This window comes from Chelonia mydas, chromosome 3 (genome assembly GCF_015237465.2).
Source record: "Chelonia mydas isolate rCheMyd1 chromosome 3, rCheMyd1.pri.v2, whole genome shotgun sequence".
NCBI classification, from domain to species: domain Eukaryota; kingdom Metazoa; phylum Chordata; order Testudines; family Cheloniidae; genus Chelonia; species Chelonia mydas.
In genome coordinates, this window is record NC_057851.1 from 135,703,797 (window position 1) to 135,729,636 (window position 25,840).

The window sequence follows — 25,840 nt, forward strand, 5'->3', positions numbered from 1 at the left end:
CTAAATAAAAGTTTAGCCTGAACATCCATGTATTTAGATGCCTATATGCAAATTTAGGAGTCAAACTTCAATAAACAGAGGGCAGAGCTTCAGCTAGTGTAAACTGCCTTCATTCCAATGGAGTGAAGACAATTTATATCAGCTCAATTTATACCCCAAATTTGAAAATGTTGACCAATATTTATAACATACTGTTAGGGGTTTAATCGTGGATACTTGTTTCTACAGCTATATTGACAACTACAAAAGCACACGGATTTTTATTATCTCTATCATGGTTGTTCTGCAGACCTTCCAATAGCATCATATAAATATAAGAAGAAACTGAACAATGAAAACCAATATCCATGTTCATTCATTAGGGATGACCATTCGTAACCTACTCATAATTACATTTCAGTATGACACTGGTTTTTCCCAATTCCTGACAACAAAAATACTGTACACTCTTGCTCTTTAAACATTTGTATGAATTACAACATGGGAAGTATAATTTTCACTTTGACTACAGTGTGTATGTTTTAAAAGTATATAACAGATAACTTTAAAATATACACATCATTACAACTCACTATAAATGTCATCATATGTTGTACCTTAAAAGCTACCACCTAGTTTACTACACTGAGTCTTAATACAAGTCAAAGGATGTGTCAATTTTAAGCTTCTTTCTAGTTCTAAAAGTCAAGTCTTGGAATATTAGTGTAATTTACATTTTAATGCCCAGAAATCACATGTTGGGTCATCCTATCAAACTTTACTGGAGATCTATATCACTGATCCTTTTAAATGGCTACTTTGCAGCATTCAACGGAATAAATTACATGCTGATAATAAACTTAGGTGTGATTTCAGGAGACCGATTCATAAGTTAGTTAAAGCAGACGGAGAAAATCCTAAATCAAACTGTGTAAAGAAAATGGTGAGAGCATACCTCTAGAAATACTAACATTCACTCTCATTCTATCACAAGTGCGCTCATCCATAACTTTTGAAAGCATTTTTCACAATTCACATATGTATTCACCATTTATGAAACGGTTTGGATTAACTGATCAATGAAGATTCCAAACAATTTAGGTATGTGATGTTCTCACACAGATTGGAACTCATTAGCCAAATCATTGTACATAGCAATACACCAATACATTTTAAAAGGGACACTGTCAAAGTTGGTAGCCCCAAAATTTGACCTACCTTTTTGCTGTTTTTCCTTACATATATCTGCAAAGACTGTGTAGTTCTCTTGTGTTCTTTCCAAAACAAATTTTTCAGTGCTCCTTAAAAAAGTAAATAAATGCTAACAGCTCAATACCAATCTGAGCAAACTTTCAATAGCAAAACAGTGTATGAATGCAATGGAGGGAAAGTGTTTTGGTAAAGAACAAGATTTCAGCTTAAAGTTTCCAATGGATTATCCTAGTGATATTTTAACATTTTGAAAAATACATTGTCAGTGTGTCCTTTAAAATGTTGGTTTTCCTTTAGTGACCATAAAGCTTTTGTTTTGTTTTTTAAACAGTTGATATAATGGGCAAAAAGCGATTGGAACCTCCATGACTTATTAAAACCAACATCCATAAGAATCCGAAATTGCTTTTTGTGGTTTCTTTATGTCATGTAAATTCCGTCAGCTGGCATTATTTTGCTAATAAGTAGGTTTTGTGCATATAATTTAAATACCATTGGAAATCCAATGAAAAGATCAGACTGGTTAACCATTTTCTGATCCTTTTACTACTTTGCACAGAAGCAACAAAAAAGAGAATTGAGAAGATCTATTTTGCAACGTTTATGATGATGTTGCAGGCAATTATACTGAAGTATGACTCTCCAACAGGAATTGCCTAAAGAGACCTGTGGGAATTCTCCCACTCCGACCTCCCTTCCTTAAACCCTGATTCAATTGAAGTCTTTAAGTATGTACTAAGCAATAGGAGTTCAGCACATGCTTAAGTGCTCTCTTGAATCAGAGGCCCTGGAACAACATTTGACAATTTAAAAATTACATTTTCTTCTAGCCTAAATAAAAGTATAAATACTCCAAAAAAAGATCTTAAAGGAGTCAGAGAAAATTCAACATTCATTTATGTCTAAAAAGAAGACTAATATAAGACTGTGCCAACCTATTTAGTTTCTCAGTCTCATACACAGTGTAAAAAAAAAAAAAAAAAATGCAGTAATCAACCCCATCGGGATTGAGATGACCATAGGAAGTGCCTGGCAAGGTCATTCTCTTTCCTTTGCCTTCATGATTTTTTTTTCTGCCAAAAAATAGATACATCAGAACAAAATGGATAACTATTATCCAATTTTCATTTCAGAACAAGGACTTTCTCTGCTCTTGCCTACTTTACAGCACATTATTATTATTCAGTTAATGTCAACAAACTGATCCAATTAGACAGCAGTATCAGACAGCTGATCATTCATTTGCATCTGTTGGTCAGCCAGAGCTACTATCTGTTGCAGACAAGGTAGTGTCCTATTGTTATGAAACATTTATCAACTTTAGGGTTTAGGTTAAATAATCTTGTTTCTAGTAACAATAGACTGAAGTCTGGTGAACAAGAAGAGATGCACATTTTTCTAATAAAAATGTCCAGTTAGATGCATTAGTGTAGAGTGCACACATATACAAAAGCACATGCTTCTTTGTTTTCCACTAGCCCAAAAATGAGGAAGTGGTCATACATTTAGGAGAAGTCCTTCCAGTACAACCAGTAAGATAGTGCTGAAGTAAAACAAACACATTTTATGTGCTTAGGATTCTGTTTTTCCCCTGGCATCATCGTGCCTAACACATCCATCACATGCAGGTATTGTAACTATGGGGATCCTCTTTTAATTGTTCAGTTAAGCGATTTTCATTTCTCATATCATCAGGTTTAATTTCTCAATACAGTCATGGAAATGGTAAACAATGCTTAGGATCACTCCTATTTTAAGACCCTACTGAGGGCCCAATCCAACTCCGAGGGGCAGCGGCAGCTAACACCCACCAAAATGGAAATATTGTGGGGTCTGAGCTACGTTTCCACCCTGGCCCCCACGTTTCATTCATAAGCAAGTTGTTTCATGCACTCAGGCAAGGCGGGAGTGAGACTCAGAGGGGCTGGAGTGGCTGTAGCAGCATCCAAGATCAGGCCTAGGAGCCTCAGCTCCCCCCAGTTCCCTTGAGGGTGCCCCATATTACATTTTCTCATGCAGAGCATCACCTCACACTCCCCTTACTACTCCTAACACCCCAACTCCCCCTGCAGGGCACCTACCCTGCTCCCCTTCCTAGCCTTAACATACAGGACTTCCCCCACTCTACAAGCAGGACATCCACCCTGACTTACATAGACATCTGACTTCTTCCCGCTCTCCCTGACTCTCCCCGCTTCCCATGCCTAGTTTGGTGCTTCGTACATTTAGGTTTTACTATGCATCTCCACCCACCCAATCCCCATTCAAAGCAAGCTTCCACCGCCTCTGAATTGAAATACTTGCAGTGATTTCAATGGGTGCAGGATCAGATCCTGATAGAGAAGCACTGTCTCATTGGCTTGCAACGAACTGAAGCACATGCTTAAAGTTAAGCACATGCATAACTGTGTGTCTGGATCAGGTAAGGTGACCAGATGGCAAATGTGGTAAATCGGGACGGGGGTGGGGGGTAATAGGTGCCTATATAAGAAAAAGCCCCAAATATCGAGACTGTCCCTATAAAATCAGGACATCTGGTCACCCTAGGATCAGGGCCAGAGTGCTCAGTGCCATGCAGAATCAAGCCCATTGTCCTTAAATTTGATTTTTCTTTTTTCTTGTTTAGTTGAGAAAGACCCTTGAAGTTCGTTTGGCAGCATTTTCCCCTTGTTTCCCACTCACAGCGCCCTTGTATTTATGCCTTTATATATTTTGCAACACAAATAGTTTTAACTTAAATGTTAAAAAACCAATTCCCTTGAGGGTCCCCATATTACATTTTCTCTAGCATATTTTTAACTATACTCTTGCTCGGGCAACCGAAATTTGCCTTAGAAGCGAAGGAGATTTTGTCTTAAAATACCTGAGCACATTACATCACTTGATAAACTTATTTGTTCTAATTATCATTGGAAAAGTTCTTGCAATATTATGGTTGACTGACAGTAACACCATCATTAAGGTTCAGATATTATTGTGGCAGCAAATAAAAGACAGTTACCTTTTCCATAACTGGTGTTCTTCGAGATGTGTTGCTCATGTCTTTTCCACAATAGGTGTGCGTGCTCGCCACGTGTACCGGTGCTGGAAGTTTCTCTCCTAGCAGTACCCCCCTGGAGCAGCGCCTGCCCACCCTCAGTTCCTTCTTGCCAGACAACTTTGACAGAGGGGAAGGAGGGTGGGATGTGGAATAGACATGAGCAACACATCTCGAAGAACACCAGTTATGGAAAAGGTAACTGTCTTTTCTTCTTCGAGTGATTGCTCATGTGTATTCCACAATAGATGATTCCAAGCTATATTTGTTGGAGGTGGGTAGCAGCTCACGAGTTCTTGGGACAGAGTACCGCTCTGCTGAACGCAGCATCATCCCTGGCCTGGGAGATGATTGCATAGTGCAAGGTGAACATGTGAACCGAAGACCACGTGGCAGCCCTACAAATGTCCTAGATGGGGACATGGGCCACAAAGGCAGCCAACGAGGCCTGCGCCCGAGCCAAGTGTGCCCTCACAATGGGTGGCGGGGCCAGCTCATAACAGGAACGGATGCACAAAGTGATCCACTTAGAAAGCCGCTGAGTGGAAATCGGCTGACCTTTCGCACACTCAGCCAAGGTGACGAACAGTTGCCAAGACTTTCTGAATAGCTTGGTCCACTCGAGGTAGAAAGCCAGAGCTCACTTCACGTCAAGCGTGTAGAGACGGCGTTCCTCACTAGTCGCGTGAGGCTTGGGACAGAGGACTGGCAGAAAAACGTCCTGCCATGGCGGAGCTACCACCAACCCAGAGAGGGTCCTGTACCAGTGCTGCCTGAGCCACACCGGGGCAACGAGGAGGACCCTGGCTTTGTCTGTCTTTATCTTCTCCAGGGCCCTGCTGATCAGAGGGAACGGGGGAAAGGCACAGAGGAGCTGGCCTGACCAGGACAGGGTAAAGGCATCGGAGATAGTGCCCCTCCCTAGACCCCACCTCTGGAGCAGAACCAGCATTATCGTCAGTTCTGCCGGGTCGCAAATAAGTCCACCTGGGGAGTACCCCACCTTCGGAAGAGCTGGTGAGCCACTTCCGGGTGTAGAGACCACTCGTGCTGAGAGGAAAAATCCCTGCTCATGCGATCCGCCCTCACATTCCGCATGCCCGACAGGTGGAAGGCTTTTAGCTAGATGTCATGGGCTATACAGAAGTCCCACAGACTGAGGGCTTCATGGGAGAGGGCAGAGGATTGGGCCCCGCCTTGCCTGTTGATATAGAACATCGAGGCTATGTTGTCTGTGAGGACCCTGACTACATGCCCTCCAGGTGCAAGCGGAAGGCCATACATGCCAGTTACATCACCCTGAGTTCCTTGACATTTATATGAAGGGGTAGGTCTTGTAGAGACCGCAGGTCTTGGGTCTGAAAGTTCCCCACATGGGCCCCCCAACCCAGGTCCGAAGCGTCCCTGTACCTGAACGGGACCCCTTGGAGCATGTTGTTTGAGGCGGACCACCATCGCAGGGAGGTGATCACCGAGTTCAGCACAGTGAGGACTTTGTCCATTCTGACGGTGGCCTGGGATAACTGCGAGGCCAGCCAGAGCTGGAGGAGCCTCATTCTGAGTCTGGCGTGACGGACCACATATGTGCACGCAGACATGTGATCCAGCAGTTGCATGCAAGCCCTAGCTGTCGTCAGCAGGAACCTTGTAACCGAGTCAGTGAGCGCTTTCAGGGTCTCAAACCTGTCTGGTGGGAGAGGGGCCCTGGCCAACATTGCGTCCAGTAGCGCCCCGATAAACTCTATGCGTTGGACTGGGACTAACGTGGACTTCGCGTTGTTTATCAACAGGCCCAGGGCAGTACATGTGGACAGGAGGAGCACCACATGATCCCCCCCCACAACCGGGAGGTGCCTTTGACTAGCCAGTCATCCAGATATGGGAATATCTGGACCCCCTGGCGTCTGAGGTAGGGCACTACCACCGCCATACACTTTGTAAAGACCCTGAGGGCAGTGGACAGACCAAACGGGAGGACCGTGAGTTGGTAGTGAATCTGGGCTCACCATGAAACGGAGAAAGTGTCTTGTGCCCCTCGAATATGTGGATGTGGATGTGTCCTGTAGATCGAGGGCAGCGTACCAGTCCCTGGGATCCAGGGAGGGGATGAAGGAGGCCAGGGAAACCATGCAGTGGTTCAGGCCTCGCAGGTCCATGATGGGCCTGAGCCCCCCTTTGGCCTTCGGGATAAGGAAATACTGGGAGTAATACCCCTTGCCCAGAAACTCCTTGGGCACCGCCTCTATAGCTCCCAGATCCAGGAGCCGCCCCACCTCCTGCTTGAGCTGAGCCTTGTGAGAGGGGTCCCCCAGGAGGGACAGGGGCAGAGGGTGGTTGGGTGGGGAGGAGGTAAATCGGGAGATGGGGTTGAGGACCCATCGGTCCGAGGTGAGCCGCAACCTTTCCAGGAGGAAAGAACACAACCGATTGGAGAAAGGAAGCTTTATTGGGGGTAGGTCCCTGATGAGAACTGGCGGGGTACCCCCAAGCGTACCATCAAAAACGCCTTTTGCCCATCTGATTGACCTTAGAAGACCCAGGCTCGGGGGCAGGCCAGTATTGCTGTTGCGGATGCTTTCTATAGTCCCGCTGCTTTTTGTTGGCAGCCTCGTACTTTGGGAGGGCAGCCTGGGCAGGAGCCTGCTACAGCTTGAACTTGGGTTTTGCCTGAGGAGGGACACAGAGGCCCAAGGTCTGGAGGGTCGTGTGGGAGTCTTTCATGCCATGCAGCCTCGTGTCTGTTTCCAGAGCCTTCCAGTCGAAAGGGAGATCCTGCATAGACAACTGCGCGTCGTTGGAGAGCCCAGAGAGCAGAAGCCATGATGCCCGTCTCATGGAAACAGCTGAGGCCATGGACCGTGCGGCCGTGTCCGCTGCATCTGAAGCGGCCTGCAGGGATGCCCTTGAGGCTGCGGCCCCTTCCTCCATGAACACCTTAAACTCCTTATCACGCTCCCGGAGGGAGTCCTCAAACTTGGAGAGGGATTCCCAGAGGTTAAACTCGTAGGAATCCAGGAGAGCCTGACAGTTTGCTACTCGTAGCTGAAAGCTTGACGACAAATAAACTTTTCTCCCGAAAGCATCCAGCCTCTGAGAGTCTTTGTTCTTGGGGGTCGGGGCTGGTTTCCCCTGCTGCTCCCTGTGGTTGACCGACTCGCCCACCAAGGAGTTGGGCACTGGGTGGGTATACAGATACTCATGTCCCTTCGGGGTACAAAGTACTTGCGCTCCTCCTTTTTAGAGATGGGAGCCAACGAGGCGGGTGTTTGCCACAGGGCATTTGAAATTCTTGCCACCCCTTCATGAAGTGGGAAGGCCACCCTGCCCAGTGCTGAAGGGGAAAGATCATTGAACAGGGAGTCTGAGGGCTCTTCCATCTCCTCAGCCTGGAGATGGAGGCTTGCTGCCACCCTTTTTAGGAGGTCTTGGTGGCCCCGGTAGTCCTCCTGCAGGACGGAGGGGGGCGGGGTCACAATCAGCTCCTCCAGACGGGGCCAGGCCGGTGTGGTGCTTTGGGTGTCGTCCAGCACTGGAGGATCCATCACCTAGTCAGACTCCAGGCACGGTACCGAGTGAGCCTTTTTTCTGGCAGTCTAAAGATGGATGCCAACGGTGCTTCCGAGGCCCCGGCCACTGAGTGAGCTCCCACCAGGGGCTGCACCAGAGGCCACAGTGCCCACTGGTACCACTGGGCCGGCCACGACGCTTGGTGCCATTACGCTTGCTGAGGCACCGGCGGGGCCAGCTGTTCGGGCTAGCTAGCTTGGCCTGTACATGGGCGGCGGTGAGGGGAGGCCAGGCTGGCGTATAATCCGCTGCTGCCTCTGGACTGGGAGTATCAGCGGTGCCAGGATCTACATCGGCCAAGGGACCGCACCGGCGGTAGTAGCTGCTCTGCGAACAGCCTCGACAGGGGTACCCACGTCTGCAATCGGGGCTATGGTGCCTTGGCAGAGACTTGGAATGGGAGTCCAAGCAGGAACGGCGTCGACAATCATGCTGCAACTGACTGCGGTATCTCCTGCAAGACTAGGACCGTTGGCGATGTCCACCACATCCCCTCGATATTCACTTCACGAAGACGAGCGGTGCCAGGAGTCATGGTCGGATGGCACCCATCCGGACAGTCTTGCAGGCATCAAGGGCGATCTACATGGACTGAGCCCTGAACAGTCGCTGGGCAGTGAGTGGTGTCGGGAACATTCCCTCGATCGAAACCAGTACCGGGCCGGTGGTGACTGCGGTGATCCCAGCAGCGGCTTGCCTCTGGAACATGGGGCCGACATCGGCGGAGCTCCGACACAGGCATGGACATGACGTCTCTGGCTGCCTGGAGGGCTTTGGACATAGATGGCATCTGGACATCCGGAGAGGCCTGCTCCAGCGCCAACTCCATCAGGATGGCCCGGAGCCTAATGTCCCTTTCTTTTTTAGTCCGGAGCTTGAAAGACTTGCACTTTGCACCTTTCGCTGACATGGGTTTCTCCCAAGCAGCACAGACAATCCGCGTGTGGGTCGCTCCTTGGCATGCCCCGGCCCGGGCTCAATGACTAACTAAACTAACTGAATTACCTAACCGACTACGGGTAATACTGAACAAATGAAGAGTTCTGGGAACGAGCTGCAGCAAAGCTGGAGCTGAGCAGTTCCGATGCACCTTCACTGGTGGCAAGAAGGAACTGAGGGTGGGGGGAGCGCAGCCCCCCTTATACTGCGCCAGGCAGGTGCCGCTCCAGGGGTCGCGGGGGGGCGATCCCCCCTACAGGTACTGCTAGGGGAAAAACTTCCGGCACCAGTGCATGTGGCGAGCACGCACACATATTGTGGATTACACATGAGCAATCACTCAAAGAAGAACTTGTAATCAGCTTTGAGGAAATATGAATTTGTAACATAAAAATGGTAAATAACAAACCAAAACTTGCCAAGCCAGCAAAAAGTAGGGGGAAAAAGAGCTCTATATTATAGTAACCCATGAAAAGAGACATAGCAAGATATAGCAGTGTTAGTCCTAATATCTCACAGGTTCTTGTTCAGGTTTTCTTATTTGCCAGAGAAATACCACTCCAATCACAAATTCCAGTTTTCAAATTCTAACACACCAACAAGTGAAAAGTATGTCACAGCAGCACAAACATGTTCTGTCCCTGCATGTGGTTTTGATCCTCCCTTAATTTGAGCAAAAACAAATCAGAAAGACAATGTAACTTATAAAAGATATGACTTATTTGGCAGGTAGATTAGTTGGCAGAGATGCCAGATGATCCTGTCAGAATACCAAGGACCTATAACAATACATAAGTTACCCCAAATACTACAAAAATGTCTATCTACACAGTCAGTTTATAAAACAGCTTAAATCAAACTCATTTTCACTTCCAGAGGGAAAATAAACTAACCACCTTCTTTCCAGAAATCATCTGAGAAATGTCCAGGATCACAGTAACAGGCATAGAATTATACACAGTGAGCCAAATTAACTCACTAGAGTAAACATGTGTGATGTCATTGACGTTAATCAAGTTGTACCACTTACATCATGAGTGATTTTGGCTCAGTATTTTAATGCCACACTAGTTTTGTTAGACTCTCTTTTACAACCCATCCCAAAGAAAGGCTTCTGCTGGGTACAAAGACATCAGAAAATGCCTACTTGCCGTCTATCCTTTTCAAGAAGGATTCAATATTTAAATGATGACAGCCTTTTTCGAATAAAAAACAGATACAATTTTTTAAAAGTTTCATAATTAAAATGGTCCAATTTTGAATACAGTTTCTGTTAACAACATAATGTGGTCCTAAAAAAGGAAAAACAACAATACATAATATAACTACTGGCTCCAAATAAATACGTATCATTAAATAATACTTCTTTGCCTGTGTATGGAGTTGAAAGAAAATAAGATTCAATTCAGAAACACAGTGTTCATACTTTCTCACACATCATCACTGACATTTTTTCCTCCACCATTTTTTGGTTAAAGTTATTGGCTATTGGTTACTGGAGTGTGTTGGGGAAGGGGGGAACGGACGGACACACACAGGACTTGAACATTTAAACAATTAAAGGAAAATCTTAAGTGATAATAGTTTATTTTTGGCATACTTTGTATTTAGAATATTTCCAAGTTAGTAGTAGTATATTAAAACTATAAACAAGTAAACTGGCTATTAGTATACTATAATATCAAAAAGTGGCAAAGTAATTTATGTATAATTTTAGAAACGAGAAGTTCAGTAATCGTTTCAATTGATTATCACGCAGAAACCAGACTATTCCATGCCATCTGAGACCTACCTTTTTATCGTATACATCTTGCCAGTTTACTCCAACAAAGAAACTATGCCGCATAATTTCTTTTGCATCATCTGGGCCTCCACCAAGGCTAAGGAGAGAAAAAAAGATTACACATTATACAAATGTTGTTCCTAAAATGAGACTCATTTATCATAATTGTTGGGAGATTAGCAGTTTGGTCATGAATATTTAGATACAATTCTGTCCCTTTTCAGTAGGAAATGCTACATTCAGGTGACCACGACAATAGAGCTCATAATAAAGATATTTGACACAGTGCTCCATTTGACAGATAGGCTATTCAGTTATTCCCACTGAATTGTTCATTACTGTATATGTCAAGCTTCATCCACAAATCACCAACTCTATAACTGAGCTTACTTTAGTTTTAATGAAAGGCCAAGGAGTCTGACAGTATTGAAAAAAAAAAATCACTATACAAATTTGCAGGGGAAGTGTGAGGCACCAAAATGAATCAACAATTCATGCATTATTTATGTATTTTTATACAGTGCCCATTGCTGTAGCATCAGGATTTTGTAACCATTAACTATTTACCATAAAATAGTCAGAATGTGAGATAATTAAGCATAAATTAATACATTGTAGCCTGTTATTAATACATTGTAGCCTGAGGAGGTTATTTAAAGGCTGCTCTAAATATCCACATCACTCATTGTGGCCTGAAGCTTGCCAAACCCAGACTCTGGCAAACCATCAGGAGTGAGTTCCACGAGTAGAGCCCTCAAATAAGAATGCCTAGCCAATGGTCTAAAACAATGACACCATAGGAGCCACCAACAAAAGCAAACCACCTGATCTGAACTGAGGCAATGTGATTGTGAGGGAATGGGACATGCCCTCCTTACTCTGGCTGAGAGGAGACTGGCTCCTAGACCATCAGAAACTTAAAGGACAGTAAGTGATATCTTGATTTTCATCTAAAGGTAAACAGATAGCCAATGCAGACTACAGAAGACCCATGTAATATACTCATAATGAGTCTACTAGGTAAGTCTGTACAAGCTGAAATCCAACTTCTCTTCAAAAGTTCCTCCAAATGGAGCACATTGCAGTATTCTGGTCTGGAGACCAGGCAAGGATCAATGTGGTGAGATTCACATCCAGCCACCACTGCTCTCTGAAGTTCTAGACGTAGTAAAGTATTGGCTCAAATATGGCCTCAGGACTGTGGACCAGAATGGCAAAGGGCTAGCATACACTCCAAAAGAGAGGATGCAGAAAGGGAAAGGTAATAATAATTGTTCATTATTTGTCCCCACATCCTCAAATATAGAGAAATGGTGGCCAAACAGGGGACTTTGAATTATACAGCACACTAACTATAATTTCTTTTTGAGAAAGTCACCTGTCAGTCAAAGAACAAGCATAATATGTTACGCTCTCTAAATTATGAGTACACAATATTGATATTATCCAGCAACATAGATACAGTAGAACATCAGAGTTACAAACACCTCGGGAATAGTGGTTGTTCGTAACTGAACAAAATGTTATGGTTCTTCTTTCAGAAGTTTTCAGTTGAACATTGACTTAATGCAGCTTTGAAATTTTACTAAGCAGAAGAAAAATGCTGGTTTTAATCATCTTAATTTAAATGAAACAAGCACAGAAACAGTTTTCTTACCTTGCCAATCTTTTTTTTAACTTTCCCCCTTGTTTTAGTAACTTACATTTAACACTGTACTGTACTTGCTTTTTTTATTTGTGTCTGCTGCTGCTGATTGCATACTTCTGGTTCCAAATGAGGTGTGTGGTTGACTGGTCAGTTCGTAACTCTGGTATTCACAACTGTCAAGTTCTACTGTAAATCATGCCAAAATGAGCTGGATCCATACAACCATTTTTAGTAGTGGTCTGTCTCTGTTTTATACTGACAGCACAGCAGACAAGTAGTTAGAATGTATAGTCAAGTGACTGATATACAGGTGTTAGATGGAAAACAAATGGTTATGTTTCTTTGAGAATTTGAAAATTCTGTCTCTGTATTACGCACAGGAAGAGACAGCAAGAAACATGAATTAGTGAAAATTTCACAGTGAGGCATATAACCAACCGGTGCCTCTTATATCCACTAATACATGTATTCTTCAGCACAGAAAAGACACATTAAGGCAGTCCTGTCCCACCCCTCCCTAGTCCCTCAGATGAGACAAGAAAAGGTTCTTGAGACATGTACTATAGAGCAGAGGTTCTCAAACAGTGGTCTGTGAGCTCCATTCAGGTGGTCTATGGATAGTTCCCTCTAAGGTGCACACCTGGGTGGCCGCACATGAGAGAATGAAAGGCCACCCACGTAATTAATGGAGCCATGCAGTGAGAAGAGGGGGTAGGGGGAATTTGGGACATGCAGGGCTGTGGTGGCCAGGGAAAGAGATGACTTTCCCCAGCTCCAGGGCTGCGGCTGCCGGGGAGAGATGGCCCTCTTTCCCTGCCTCAGCTCTGTGGTGGGAGAGAGACCCCCCCTGCTTCCCAGCTCAGCTCTGTGGCTGACGCAGAAGGGGAGAGAGGGCACATCCATTGCATTAGAAACATAAAAGACTACTGATATTAAAATATGAGCTGTGTGTTTTTATCTGTAGAACAAAAAACGTTAATTATTATTAAGGTTTTTTTTTATATATAGTGATTTTATCCAAAGTGCTTTACAATATTTAACTAAGGGTACAAACAACATTTGGAAAGATCATTAAGTGGTCCGCCGAGACCCTCAGCAATTTTCAAGTGGTCCATGAAAAAAAGAGTTTGAGAACCACTGCTATAAAGTGTGCACTTTATATGCATCCAACAAGAGCACAATAGAGTTCAATTCTATCTTAGTATTATAATGACATCTCAAACCAGACTAGTGGGGATTGAGAAATACATCTGGAAGTGTTCCAACACCATTTTCTCAATAACCCTCCCCAAAAAGAGACGTGTCAATAACTGGCAAGATTGTTTACATCAAGAGACTATGTAGAACAAAGGCTAAACCAGATTTTACGTAAAAATTCAAAATATTTTTTTTTATTTTATCCAAACCTATTCAACTAACTAGCAATCAGTAAACCCAACTCATTGTCAAACCAATCTCAGTTCCATTAAGAGTTTTAGATTTAAAAAGGGCTGGGTGATTATCAGGTCACTTCCTAGTGGACAAAAACCCCTTCATAAAAATGACACTGTTACTAGTCTTGTTTTGTTTGGATTCATTGAGGACTGAACTATTCTCTCATTCCCAGAAGTAGTCATTCTAAGTCTAAACCGAGGCACAAAGACAAATTTAGGGCAAATCTATGAATCTGGACCCTCCACATCAAGGGGACACAAAGATAGTGAAGTATTCACTCCACAGGTATGTCTACATTGCAGTAAAAAACTCATGGCTAGCCCAGATTAGATTACTTGGAATAACAAGGCTTGGGCTGTGAGGCTAAAAAACTGCAGTATAGAGGTTTGGGTTTTTGCTGAAGGCAAACATCTGAGACCCTTCAAGGAGGGAGGGTCTCAAAGCCCAGACTCCAGCCCAAGCCAAATGTCTACACTGCAATTTTATAGTCCTACAGCCCAAGCCCAAGTCAGCTGACCCCGGCCAGCTGCGGCTCTGCCATGGGTCTTTTATCGTAGTGTAGTCGTACCCCATGAGACCAGTGCCAATCAAGGTCCAGTGTCCTTGGACGATAGTTGAAGAGAAGCCTATACTTTCACTGCCTTTTTTTTTTTAAATAGATAAATTCAGTTTTCAGCATGTCAGCAGTCTACCAACTTTCGTGAGGAAGGGAATATTCCTTCCCTCCCCGCACTATATTCTCTCTGTCTCCTTCCTCTGAAGTACTGGAGATGGCCACAGCTGGAGATTGGACAGAGGATGGAATGAGCCTATGCTCTGAGGTGGTTTTGAGAATTCTCTCTCCCAGGTACTTGGCTGCTGAGTTTTGCTTTCATGCTCAGGGTCTAACCGATTATCATATTCAGAGTTGGGAAGGAATTTCCTCTGGGTCAGATTGGCAGGGACCTTGGGAGCTTTTCGCCTACTTCTGCATGGGGTACAAATCGCTTGCTAGGATTATGTCACTTACACTGAGGGGCCTCAGGCATTAGTGCACCTCGGTCCCTCCAGCTCTTTACCTGTGGCACACAGTATTTTAGTTTCCTGAGGGCTGCAACACTTTGGTCTAATTCTGATTGTTGGGCTTGGTGTGGAGGTGGCTGAGTGGTGTTTAGTGGCCTGTTATATACCAGAGGTCAGACTGGATGATCTGGTGGTCCCTTTTGGCCTTGAACTCTTATAATTCTATAATAACTAAAGATAAGAAAATAATCAAGAATAAAAACGACAAATGTCAAACCTTAGTAAGGAAGGTGGTATAAACAGGCAGTGTGTTTCATCAGATGGATTAGACAATAAAATAAAAACCCCAGAGCAGTCTTTCAAACCATCTGTGTTTCTCTTTAAGGCTTATTATTTCAGTGTGCTCAAAGAGCAATAATTCCCACAAACAAAACAGACTGATCTTATACTGCCAGAAATTGAAACAGAAAAATCCAAGCCTGGGCCATCACCTTAGCCACTGGGGCATGGAGTCCTCCTTATTCCAACATATCATTCCCTTTTTGTTTCCCAAGCAATTATTCAGAGTTTCCTGCCTCTCTACTAAGGAACCTGATTGGCCTGCAGTCACCAGCCTGGCCTCTCAATATCTTTTGCGATCATCTGTGCAAGGAGAAGCCAAGCTGCAGTTAACCCTCTCCCCGTGTGTCAGTGGCTACCATCCACACGCCAAACAAAGTTGGTTGGTAAATATGGCTCTATCATAAATAGTATTATCTGCAAAGAAGAATTACAGGGAACTATTTTTTTCTAACTCTAAAAGTTAATATTTTTGAAAAAACATCATGCTTGGAGATTAAAAAGCATCATATGTTGCTATACAAACAAATATTTATTTTAGTCCAAGAAGATATTCTCTATACTGAATTAAACACTACTTTAATTTACTGAATTAAATATTTATTTAAAAATAAGAGACAAAAATAAGGAGATATCCACCCAGCTACCATACAGCCTCACACTGCAATCAATTCAAATTAAAGATATCTATGCATAACTGCTATATTTTCATTTTTTCACATCACCAACCACATAAAGGATTCACATTAAAACAACTGAAATCTAGGTATGTATACTTAACACACACAACCTGGAAACAGATTTTTTTTTTTTTTTTTTAAATATTGAGCACCTTAACCTGGATTAACTACTCCAGGCAGTAATGTTTCACAAATTTACAGAGAAAACACTAGGTTACCCTGCATGCTACTTGGAATTGAATACATTCTGCTACCGCCACATACATGTCTCAGATCAAACACACCTTACTATGACCTAGAGTTCATACTACCAAGAGATATAAAGCAGAGATATTTTCACATGTTCCCTCAGACATACTTATCTAAGGTGTTAATGATGAAAAAACGTTTAAAAAAAAGTGTGGAGTGAAGAATTTTTCTTTTTAATCTCCACAGAAAATTCAAGGGTCTTTTTCAAATCTATAACTTGCCCACATCAGCAACTGGAAGAATGCTTAAGCTATCAAAGTAGCCCTCCAGTAACATTTCAGACTTGGGCCCCACATAATTATGACTTTGGCTATTTATTTGGCTCTACTCTTTTTATTGTATTTGTATCTATTGTTTTCTTCTAAGTAGAACAAGGTATCTCCAATTCCCTTCCATGACTGCAATAAGCTAAAACTGTCCCTACCACTTGGATAACATAACGGTATTAGTATTTTGCCTGGGCCTTTAGTTTAAAAATTCCTTCTGGTTATTCTGCTGCTTTATAAATCTCTCCTTTATAAATCTTTGCGCACTAGCTGAAACTTCAGATTTGATTCTGTGTCTTGAATTTCTTTTGTTATTAAATTTAGAAAGGGGTGGGAGCAAATGAGTAAGAATTAATTTAATATGTGTGTGATAATTTATCAGCAGATAATTGACAAATTAAAATGCAATCATCCTCCAATCCAAACTGGATTTTCTTTTGCTTTGGGCAAGGCTAACAATAGTGTAAACCTATCCACACAAGCCTTAAGAGCTCAAAATGATAACCTCAAGTAGATCCCACACATGGCTATCCTGAGGCAAAATAAATACTTCTGAACTCTAACCTATTTTTTTCTAGGTCAGTCCATTACTCATTCGTATGATCACCATTAACAATAAATTAAAGATATTTCCCTTTCCATTCTATTTTTACGCTGCTCAAGTATTAATATAGAGTCTTCCTTTGTGGCTTCTTTTAACTAAATGTACTAACTATATTTCCAAACCTCTCCGAGTAAGACATGTTCCCCAATCCCTTATCACTTGTTTTGTGTTTCTTTGGGGGTACCTACGATTTATCAAAGTTGTATCTTTTATATGCGCACACACATAAATAAAGAGCTCAAAACAGTATACACATGAGCACTACTTTATGGTGGGGCAGATTAATGTTTAAGAATTTTGCACTACCAAGTGCACCCATCTGTCTTGCACATAAGGGAAAAAAAAAAATCTATCTTTATCCGAATTCGTGTTACCACAAGCTGTTCCTCTGAGCCCCTGTCCTTACTTGCTGCGCCCCTCCGCCCCAGCTCGCCTCCGCCTCCTCCCACGAGCACGCCGCAGCTCCGCTTCTCCCCCTCCCAGGCTGTGGAGCTGCGGCGCACTTGTGGGAGGAGGCAGAGCGGAGGTGAGCTGGGGCGGGGGGGCGCAGAGGAACCGCTCCCAGCCCCAGCTCACCTCCACTCTGCCTTCGCCTCCTCCCCTGAGCACGCCGCCGCTGCTCCGCTTCTCCTCCTATCCCCACGCTACTGCACCAAACAGCTGATTGGTGTGGCAAGCCTGGAAGGGAGGGAGAAGCGGACCGGTGGCGCACTCATGGGAGGAGGCAGAGACGGAGGCAGAGCGGAGGTGAGCTGGGGCAGGGAGCGGTTCCTCTCCCTACCCAGATATAACGCGGTCCTCGGGAACCAAAAAATCTTACCATCTTATAGGTGAGACCGCGTTATATCGGGGTAGAGGTGTAGTAACAGCTAATTAATACATATGTATACATTTATACATAATTTATTATTATACAAGTGAAGTTGGGATTATATTTTCCAATGTGCATTACCTTATACTAATCAATGTTGAATTTCATCTGCTATTTGGTTCCCCAGTCACCCAGTTTTCTGAGATCCCTTTGTAACTGTTCGCAGTCAGCTTTGGACTTAACTATCTTGAATATGTTCATTCCCTTTTTCAGATCATCCATGAATATGCTAACAATGCAGGTCCCAATACAGATCCTTGAGGGACCTTGCTGTTTACCTCTCCATTCTGAAAACTGATCATTTATTCCTACCCTCTGTTTCCTTTAGTTTAACCAGTTAGGATCCATGAGAGGATCTTTCCTGTTATCCCATGATTTTATTCCTTACGAGCCTTTTGTGACAGATCTTGTCAAAGGCTTTCTGAAAAATCCAAATACACTATATTGTATATTGTACTAAAGGATCACCTTTATCCACATGACTGTTGACCCCCTTCAACAAATTCTAACAGACTGGCTAATAATTGCCAGGATCACCACTGGAACCCTCTTTAAAAATTGGTATTACATTAGTTCCAGTTATTGGGTAGACAGGCTTGTTTCAGCAATAGGTTACATACTACAGTTAGTAACAGTTAGTTGTAGTTAGTAGTTCTGCAATTTAGTATTTGAGTTCCTTCAGCACTCTTGGGTGAATACCATCTGGTCCTGGTGACTTATTACAGTTTAATTTGTTCCAAAACCTCTTCTTGTTGACACATCAATGTGGGACAGTACTTCAGATTTGTCTCCCAAAAAGAATAGCACTGATGTGGATAGTTCCCCCACATTCTTTGCAGTGAACACCGATGCAAAGAATTCATTTAGCTTCTCTGCGATGGCTTTGTCTTCTTTGAGTGCTCCTTTAGCACCTTTGTCGCCTAGTGGCACCACTGACTGCTTGTCAGACTTCATGCTTCTGATGTACTTTAAAAAACTCTTACGATTAATTTGTGCATCTTTAGCAAGCTGCTCCTCAAATTCTTTCTTGGCCTATGATATTAATACTTTTATACTTAACTTGCCAGAGTTTGTACTCCTTTCAATTATCCTCACTAGGTTTTGACTTCCAAATTTAGAAGGAACCCTTTTTGCCTCTAATGGGCACCATTACTCTGCTGTTTAGCCATGGTGGCATTCTTTTGGTCCTCTTATTGTCTTTTTGGATTTGGGGTATACACTTTGTCTTAGTCTCTATTACGGAGTTTTTAAACACTCCCCATGCTGTTTATAGGAATTTAACCTTTATGACAGCTCCTTTTAATTTCCATCTAACGAGTCCTCATTTTTGTGTAGTTCCCCTTTTAAAGTTAAATGTTACCATGGTGGCTTTTTTGGTATTTTCACTGCTACAAGGATGATAAATTTAATTACATTATGGGAACTACTACCTACAGGTTCAGCTATAGTTACCTCTTGGACCTGGGCTCCACTTAGGACTAAATCAAGTATTGCCTCTCCCCTCATGGATTCCAGGACTAGCTGCTCCAAAAAGCAGTCATTTGTAGTGTCTAGAAATTTTCTCTCTGCATCATGCCAAGGGACTGGGTAGTCAATATGAGGATAGTTGAGATCACCCATTATTACTGCACTTTCTGCTTTTGTAGCCTCTCTAATCTCTCTTAGCATTTCAAAATCGTCACCACTGTGGTCAGTAGTGTATTCCTATTGCTATACTCTTATTATTCAAGAATGGGATTTCGATCCATAGAGCTTTTCTATGGTACACATTGTTTCATTTAAGATTTTTACCTTATTTGACTCTATGCTTTTTTTCACATATAGTACCACTCCCCCGACCAGCGTGATCTACTCTGTTCACTCCTATATATTTTAGGCCCTGGTATTTCTGTGCCCCATTGATTATTCTCATTCACCAAATTTCCATGATGCTGTTGTATCAAAGCCTCATTTAATGTCGGGCACTCTAGTTCATCCGTCTAAGTATTTAGACTTCTAACATACATATAAGCACTTGTACATTTAGTCAATATTCAGTTGCTTGCCATCATGTGTTATTTTTAAACGGGACTCTGTTTCATTTGACAGTTCCTCACTAGCTCCTACCTGTACTTTACCAACTCCTTTACTATTCTCTTTACTAGGCTATAGAGTTCCCCCCTTTAAAAATTCAACCCTAGGGGATCTCTCTGCCCAAATCATGTGCTCCTTCACACCTGTCAGCTTCCCAGCCCTTAGTTTAAAAAATCCTCTACAATCCTTTTTAATTTTACATGCCAGCAGTGATTTCCATTTTGATTTAAGTGGAGCCCATCCCTCCTTTAAAACCTAGTCCTTCCCCAGAAGGTTCCCCAGTTCCTAATACACTTAAATCCCTCCTCCGCACACCGTTGTTTTATCCACGCACTGAGATCATGCAGTTCAGCCTGTACTACTGGCCCTGCATGTGGAACTGGAAGAACTGCAGAGAATGCTGCCACGGATGTCCTGAACTTTAATCTCTTACCTAGCAGCCTAAATTGAGCCTCAAGGACCTCTCTCCTACTTTTCACTGTGTCATTAGTACCTACATGTACCATAAGCACTGGCTCCACCCAGCACCACCTGTATGTTTACCTAGATGTCTTGTGAAATCAGTTACCTTCGCACCCAGCAGACAATTCACCATGCAGTTCTCCCACTCATTACAAACCCAACTACCTATATTTCTAATAATTGAAACCCTCACTACTATTGCCTGTCTATTCCCAGTAACTGGAGTCTCTGCCCCCGGAGGAATATCCTCAGTGTGAGAGGATATCATGACATGCTCTCAAAGGTGGATCCCAACAATGGGATTGTTTCCCTCTGCTCAAGTTTGATGCTTTCCTGCCCCAAGACTTTTGTCCTCATTAACAGAACAGGGATGGTCAGACAGGAGGAGAGACCGCTCTACTACATCCCTAAAAGTCTCCTCTATGCACCTCTCTGTCTCCTTTCGCTCCTCCAGTTCAGCTACTCTGGCCTCAAGAGCCCGTACTCTGTTCCTGAGGGCCATGAGTTGCTTGAACCACACATGCACATATGCCACCTGCCTATGAGGCAAGTAATCATACACGTTGCACTCAGTGCAATAAACTGGGTAGCCTGCACCCTGCTACTCATCTTCTTGCCTGCATTTTTACCCTGGGGACTTTTTTATTTAGACTAAATTTATGGTATGTTTGTAAAGTGTACTGGCTTTTTTTTTATTCGGTCAGTTGCTTTTCTAGGAGAATGGGTGACTATCTAATTGTTAAATCCTTGGGACTCTTCCCCCTGTAGCCAAACTCTCCTTATCATGGCAGCTCACTCAGTTGTTATGCATTCTCTCTCTCTCTATACCTCCCACCCCCCACGACCTGCCCAGGATAGTATTAGCCTAGACAATTTTGTCTTATTCATTACATTAATTTCGTTTTTCTAATTTAATGAAGTTAAGATTTATATTATGTCTCAGAGTTCTTTTACACTCACCGTTTATTTGGATCTTTTATCAAGAGACCCGAAAGTAATGACTTTGCATCTGACGAGAGAGTTCGAGGGAATTTTATGTCCTCCATTAGTATTAGTTCAAACAGTTTCTCATGATCCTGGTTGTAGAATGGTAATCTCCCACACATCATTTCATACATGACAACTCCCAGGCCCCACCAGTCCACTGCACGACCATAGTCATTGTCTTCTAATACCTAAAATACAAATAAAAAAAACCCAAGCATAAATCATATGGGGTTTCAAACCGATCTTTTCAATCCATTTAGATTGAAGGTTTTCATGTATTAACATATCTTTCAACCTTGCCATGCTGTAATATGGGGCACAGATTCCCAAAACATTGGACACAGAGACATTGACCCTACAAAGTTTATTGCTTATTACAAAATTGAGCCCAACCAGTCCTGGTTGAAATTCTATTCATGCTGTGACAGCACAATTGTTATTTATATAAATGTCTGAGACAAACAGAACAGAGAAGGTTGTTATCAATGTGACCAGTGCATTTTTCCTTCCCCTGTTCTCCCCCATTCCTTCCCCATTATCCTATCACAGGCCCTCCATTTCAGGAGAGGAAGGGAAGCTTGATCTACTGGCCATCAACCACCGGCGCTGTCTTTAGCTTCTCTCTGACTCCTGTCTTAGGGGTTTTCTCTCTCCTCCTCTCCAACTACATCCTCTCCTCACTTGGGCTCTCCAACTGCAGCAGGAGAGTCTAAGACTAACATTTTAATACTCTTAAAGTATGCATAGCTTCCTAGCAGGCTGTTTATATGCTGGGCCCCCAGCTACACTTCCCTTCACAGTCCAAAGCACAGAACACCAGAACTGATTCTGGTGCATTGAAATACGCTTGTCTCCACTGTTTATGGCTCTAGAGGACTTCTTATGCCACAACCCTTCACCCCAATATCCCCCAAGAGAATGGAGATCAGCAACCTAGACAAGCTGATTTCAATACGCTTTCATAATGAAATGGAGAAAGGTATCACAGTGGAAAATGGCCATAAAGAAGCCCTAAAAGCAATGCAGTTGAGGGGTACAATGTGTATGTACATATATACAGGCATCCTGAAAAGTGCTGATTTGTTCAAATTCCTTTAATTACTCATCTAAGAACCTTAAAAACTGTGTGACAATTAGAAGTTAATAATATGAATTCCTCCATATGAATGGCACCAATTTTAAGTGCACAGGGCACAAATATTTACTCAGGACAGATACACTTAAGAGGCAAAATACATAATGCATCTTTTAAATAAACAATAACCCAAAACTTTTTAAGAGTTCAATATAATGAATTATAGACATGAATAATACACTAGAGAGATAATTTAAGAGAAACAGGTAAAGGAAATAAGAGGTTTTCCTCTGTGACTTGATAACAAAGATGCAGAGATAGAGGAAGGCTGTTCAAGACAAAAGCAGCTGCTAAGGAGAAGGATTTCACAACAACAAAACTGTATTGAGTAGCCAAAGGAGTGGTCAGACAAGTGAAGTGAACTGGAATGGAAGTAGACAGACATAAGGCCCCGGAGGTCAGTTACAGTCAATGCAGAGATACAGGGGGAAAAAGGTTTATTTAAAAAAGAGAAAGCCAAATTTACCTGGGACCTTGGAATGAACAAGGAGCCAGTATAACTGTTTGGGCATGGGGATGCACTTCTTTGTACTTGTGACAAAGCAACCAGCAGCATCTGCACATGCTGGGGTCTGAAGGCCTAAGCCAGGGCTGGCCAACCTGTGGCTCCGAAGCCATATGCGGCTCTTCAGAAGTTAATATGCGGCACCTTGTATAGGCACCGACTCCAGGGCTGGAACTACAGGCGCCAACTTTCCAATGTTCCAGGGGGTGCTCACTGCTCAACTCCTGGCTCTGCCACAGGCCCTGCCCCGACTCCACCCCTTCCAATACCCTCCCCTGAGCCTGCCATGCCCTCGCTCCTCCCTCTCCCCCCCAGAACCTCCTACATGCCACGAAACAGCTGATCGGGAGGTGTGGGGTGGGGAGGGAGGGAGGGAGAGGCGCTGATCTGCAGGGCTGCCGGTGGGTGGGAGGCGCTGGGAGCGGGGCTCATGGGGGCCTGCTGATGTATTACTGTTGCTCTTTGGCAATGTACATTGATAAATTCTGGCTCCTTCTCAGGCTCAGATTGGCCACCCCTGGCCTAAGCCTTTTGGGAGAGGACCGAAAATGGAATTGCAATAGCCAAGGTGAGAGGTGATGAAGACAAACAGAAATGGCTGGATTATATCAGTACTACTTTAGAAGACCTTTATGTAGTTGCTCTATTGTTGAATGCTGAAATTGAAAGGGAGCAAATCTGAAACAGATAAATGGAGAAAAGACTGTTACCTACCTTTCGTAACTGTTGTTCTTCGAGATGTGTTGCTCATGTCCATTCTAATAGCTGTGTGCACGATTGTCACAAGTTTTTCCCCGAGCGGTGGAGCCCCCTGGAGTGGTGCCTTTGTGGCGGTGTATATAGGTCCCTGCCAACCCGCCATTTACGCAGTTCCTCCTTGCAGCATCCAGCACGTCCCTGCAGCCTGAGCCACTTCCGCAGCTCCCATTGGCCAGAAATGGCGAATCGTGGCCACTGGGAGCTGAGGGCAGCTGTGCAAATGTAAACAAACTGTCTAGCAACACGGGCCGCAGGTTGCCCAATACTGACTTAGATACATTCAGAATGAGCCCCAGCCTGCTGAAAATAGTTCGTGCCAGGGCAACATGCTCCAGCACTTGCACTCGGGAATTGCCCTGGATAAGTCAATCGTCCAGGTACGGGAAGACCTGTACCCGGTGTTTGCACAGGAAGGCTGCCACGACTGCCATGCATTTTGTGAACATGCGCGGGGCTGCTGAAAGTCCAATGGTAGAAGAGTGAACCGATAGTGCAGGCCGCTGACTATGGATCTCAGGAATCTCCTGTGTGCTAGAATAATTGATATATGAAAGTACGCGTCCTTCAAGTCGAGGGCGGCGTACCAGTCCCCCAGATCCAGGGAAGGAATGATGGTGGCCAGAGAGACCATAAGAAACTTCAGCTTTCTTATGAACATGTTGAAGTTTCACAGATCCAGGATAGGCCTGAGCCCACCCTTGTCCTTCGGGATGAGGAAATATTGGGAGCAGAGCCCCCTACCCCTGAACTCCTGAAGAACCTCCTCTATTGCTCCCAGCACGAGGAGCGATTGCACCTCCTGTAGCAGAAGTTGCTCATGAGAGGGCTCCCTGAAGAGGGACGGGGAAGGCTGGTGGGAGGGCACAGAATTGGATAGAATATCCTACCCCTACTGTGCTCAGGACCCAGCAATCTGAAGTAATCTGGGCCCAGGCATGGCAGAATTGGGACAGACTATTCACAAAGGGAGGGCAAAAATCCAGGATTTGGGCCAGCACTCCATCCCTGGGCACACCTTCAAAAATTCAGCTTAGAGCCACGGGGCTGCTTGGAGGAGCCGACACTGGCCGGAGGACTGTGGGGGACGCCTCCTGTTGTTTCTGCCCCTCCTTCGATTATAGTCCTGCCTGGAGGGACCTGGATAGAATTGTGAGAGGGGATGAGGCTTGAAGGGTTTTCTCTGGGGTGCTTGTGTGTGAATTCCCAGAGACTTGAGGGTTGCTCGCAAGTCCTTGAGCCTGTGCAGTCTCGAGTCTGTCTTGTCAGTGAACAGCCCCTCACAGTCAAATGGGAGGTCCTGTATGGTGTTCTGGATCTCCGCCGGGAGTCCCGAGACCTGTAACCATGAGCTACGCCTCACTGTGATGCCCGTAGCCATGGTTAGCACCGCCGAGTTGGCGGAGTGCAGAGCAGTCTGGAGGGAGGTTCTAGCCACCACCCTGCCCTCTTCCAGGACTGCAGCAAATTCCTGTCAGGATTCTGACAGAAGCACCTCCTGAAATTTAGAGAGAGCATTCCACGAGTTGTACACATAGCAGCTAAGTACCAACTGCTGGTTGGAAATTAGAAGCTGGAACCCCCCAGTCGAGTACACTTTTCATCCAGAGGTCCAGCTTCTTAGCATCTTTATTCTTAGGGGCGGGCCTCGGCTGCTCCTGCCGCTCCTTGTGGTTTGATGTGTCGACCACCAAGGTCCCGGGTGAGGGGGTGGGTGAAGAAGTCCTCATACCCCTTCTGAGGGACAAAGTAATGCGGCTCTACTCCCCTGGCCATTGGTGATCTTGACTGGTACCAGCTCTGCCGGGACACGTACAACTCTGCCTCTGACTCCGATGAGTAGTCCGAGCCCGACCAAGGAGGAGCGTATCCTGACAGTGCCGAAGAGCGGTACCGTGGCAATGGGGAAAGGTGCTGCATCATGGTGCACTTGCCCCAGTGCTGGATAGGAGGTGCTGCCATCAGTGCCAATGCCAATGCCAGAAGAGGTGCAGCAGCCAGTTCTTGCACCAATTGCACCTGAGCCATTGCACAGGAATAGGAGGCCAGGGACAGTGCCATCATGGCAATTAAGTCCCGTACGGTCTCAAAAATGTCTGGTGTGGAAGGGTAGTCCAGGTCCTCCTCCAACACTTCCCAGACTGGAGAGTACCGCTAGGGTAAAAATTTCCAATGATCATGCACATGGCATGTGCACACACTTATTCGAATGGACATGAGCAATCACTCAAAGAAGAATACTATTTCACACAAACACAGTTAGCTTGTGGAACTCATTGCCACAAATGATCACTGAGGCCAAAGGCTTAACA

General features: G+C 44.3%; 1 protein-coding gene across 17 annotated transcripts in view; it reads right to left on the minus strand.

The window, feature by feature from the left end:
- AKT3 (AKT serine/threonine kinase 3) overlaps positions 1 to 25,840 on the minus strand; it is a 261,533-nt gene that overhangs the window by 18,711 nt on the left and 216,982 nt on the right. For all 17 annotated transcript variants that reach the window (XM_043543356.1, XM_043543358.1, XM_043543354.1 and 14 more), the window contains 2 exons: positions 21,106 to 21,320; positions 10,527 to 10,614 (listed from right to left, as the gene is read on the minus strand). In XM_043543356.1, the coding sequence (XP_043399291.1) occupies positions 10,527 to 10,614; positions 21,106 to 21,320 (303 nt within the window). The remainder of the gene's footprint in view (positions 1 to 10,526; positions 10,615 to 21,105; positions 21,321 to 25,840) is intronic.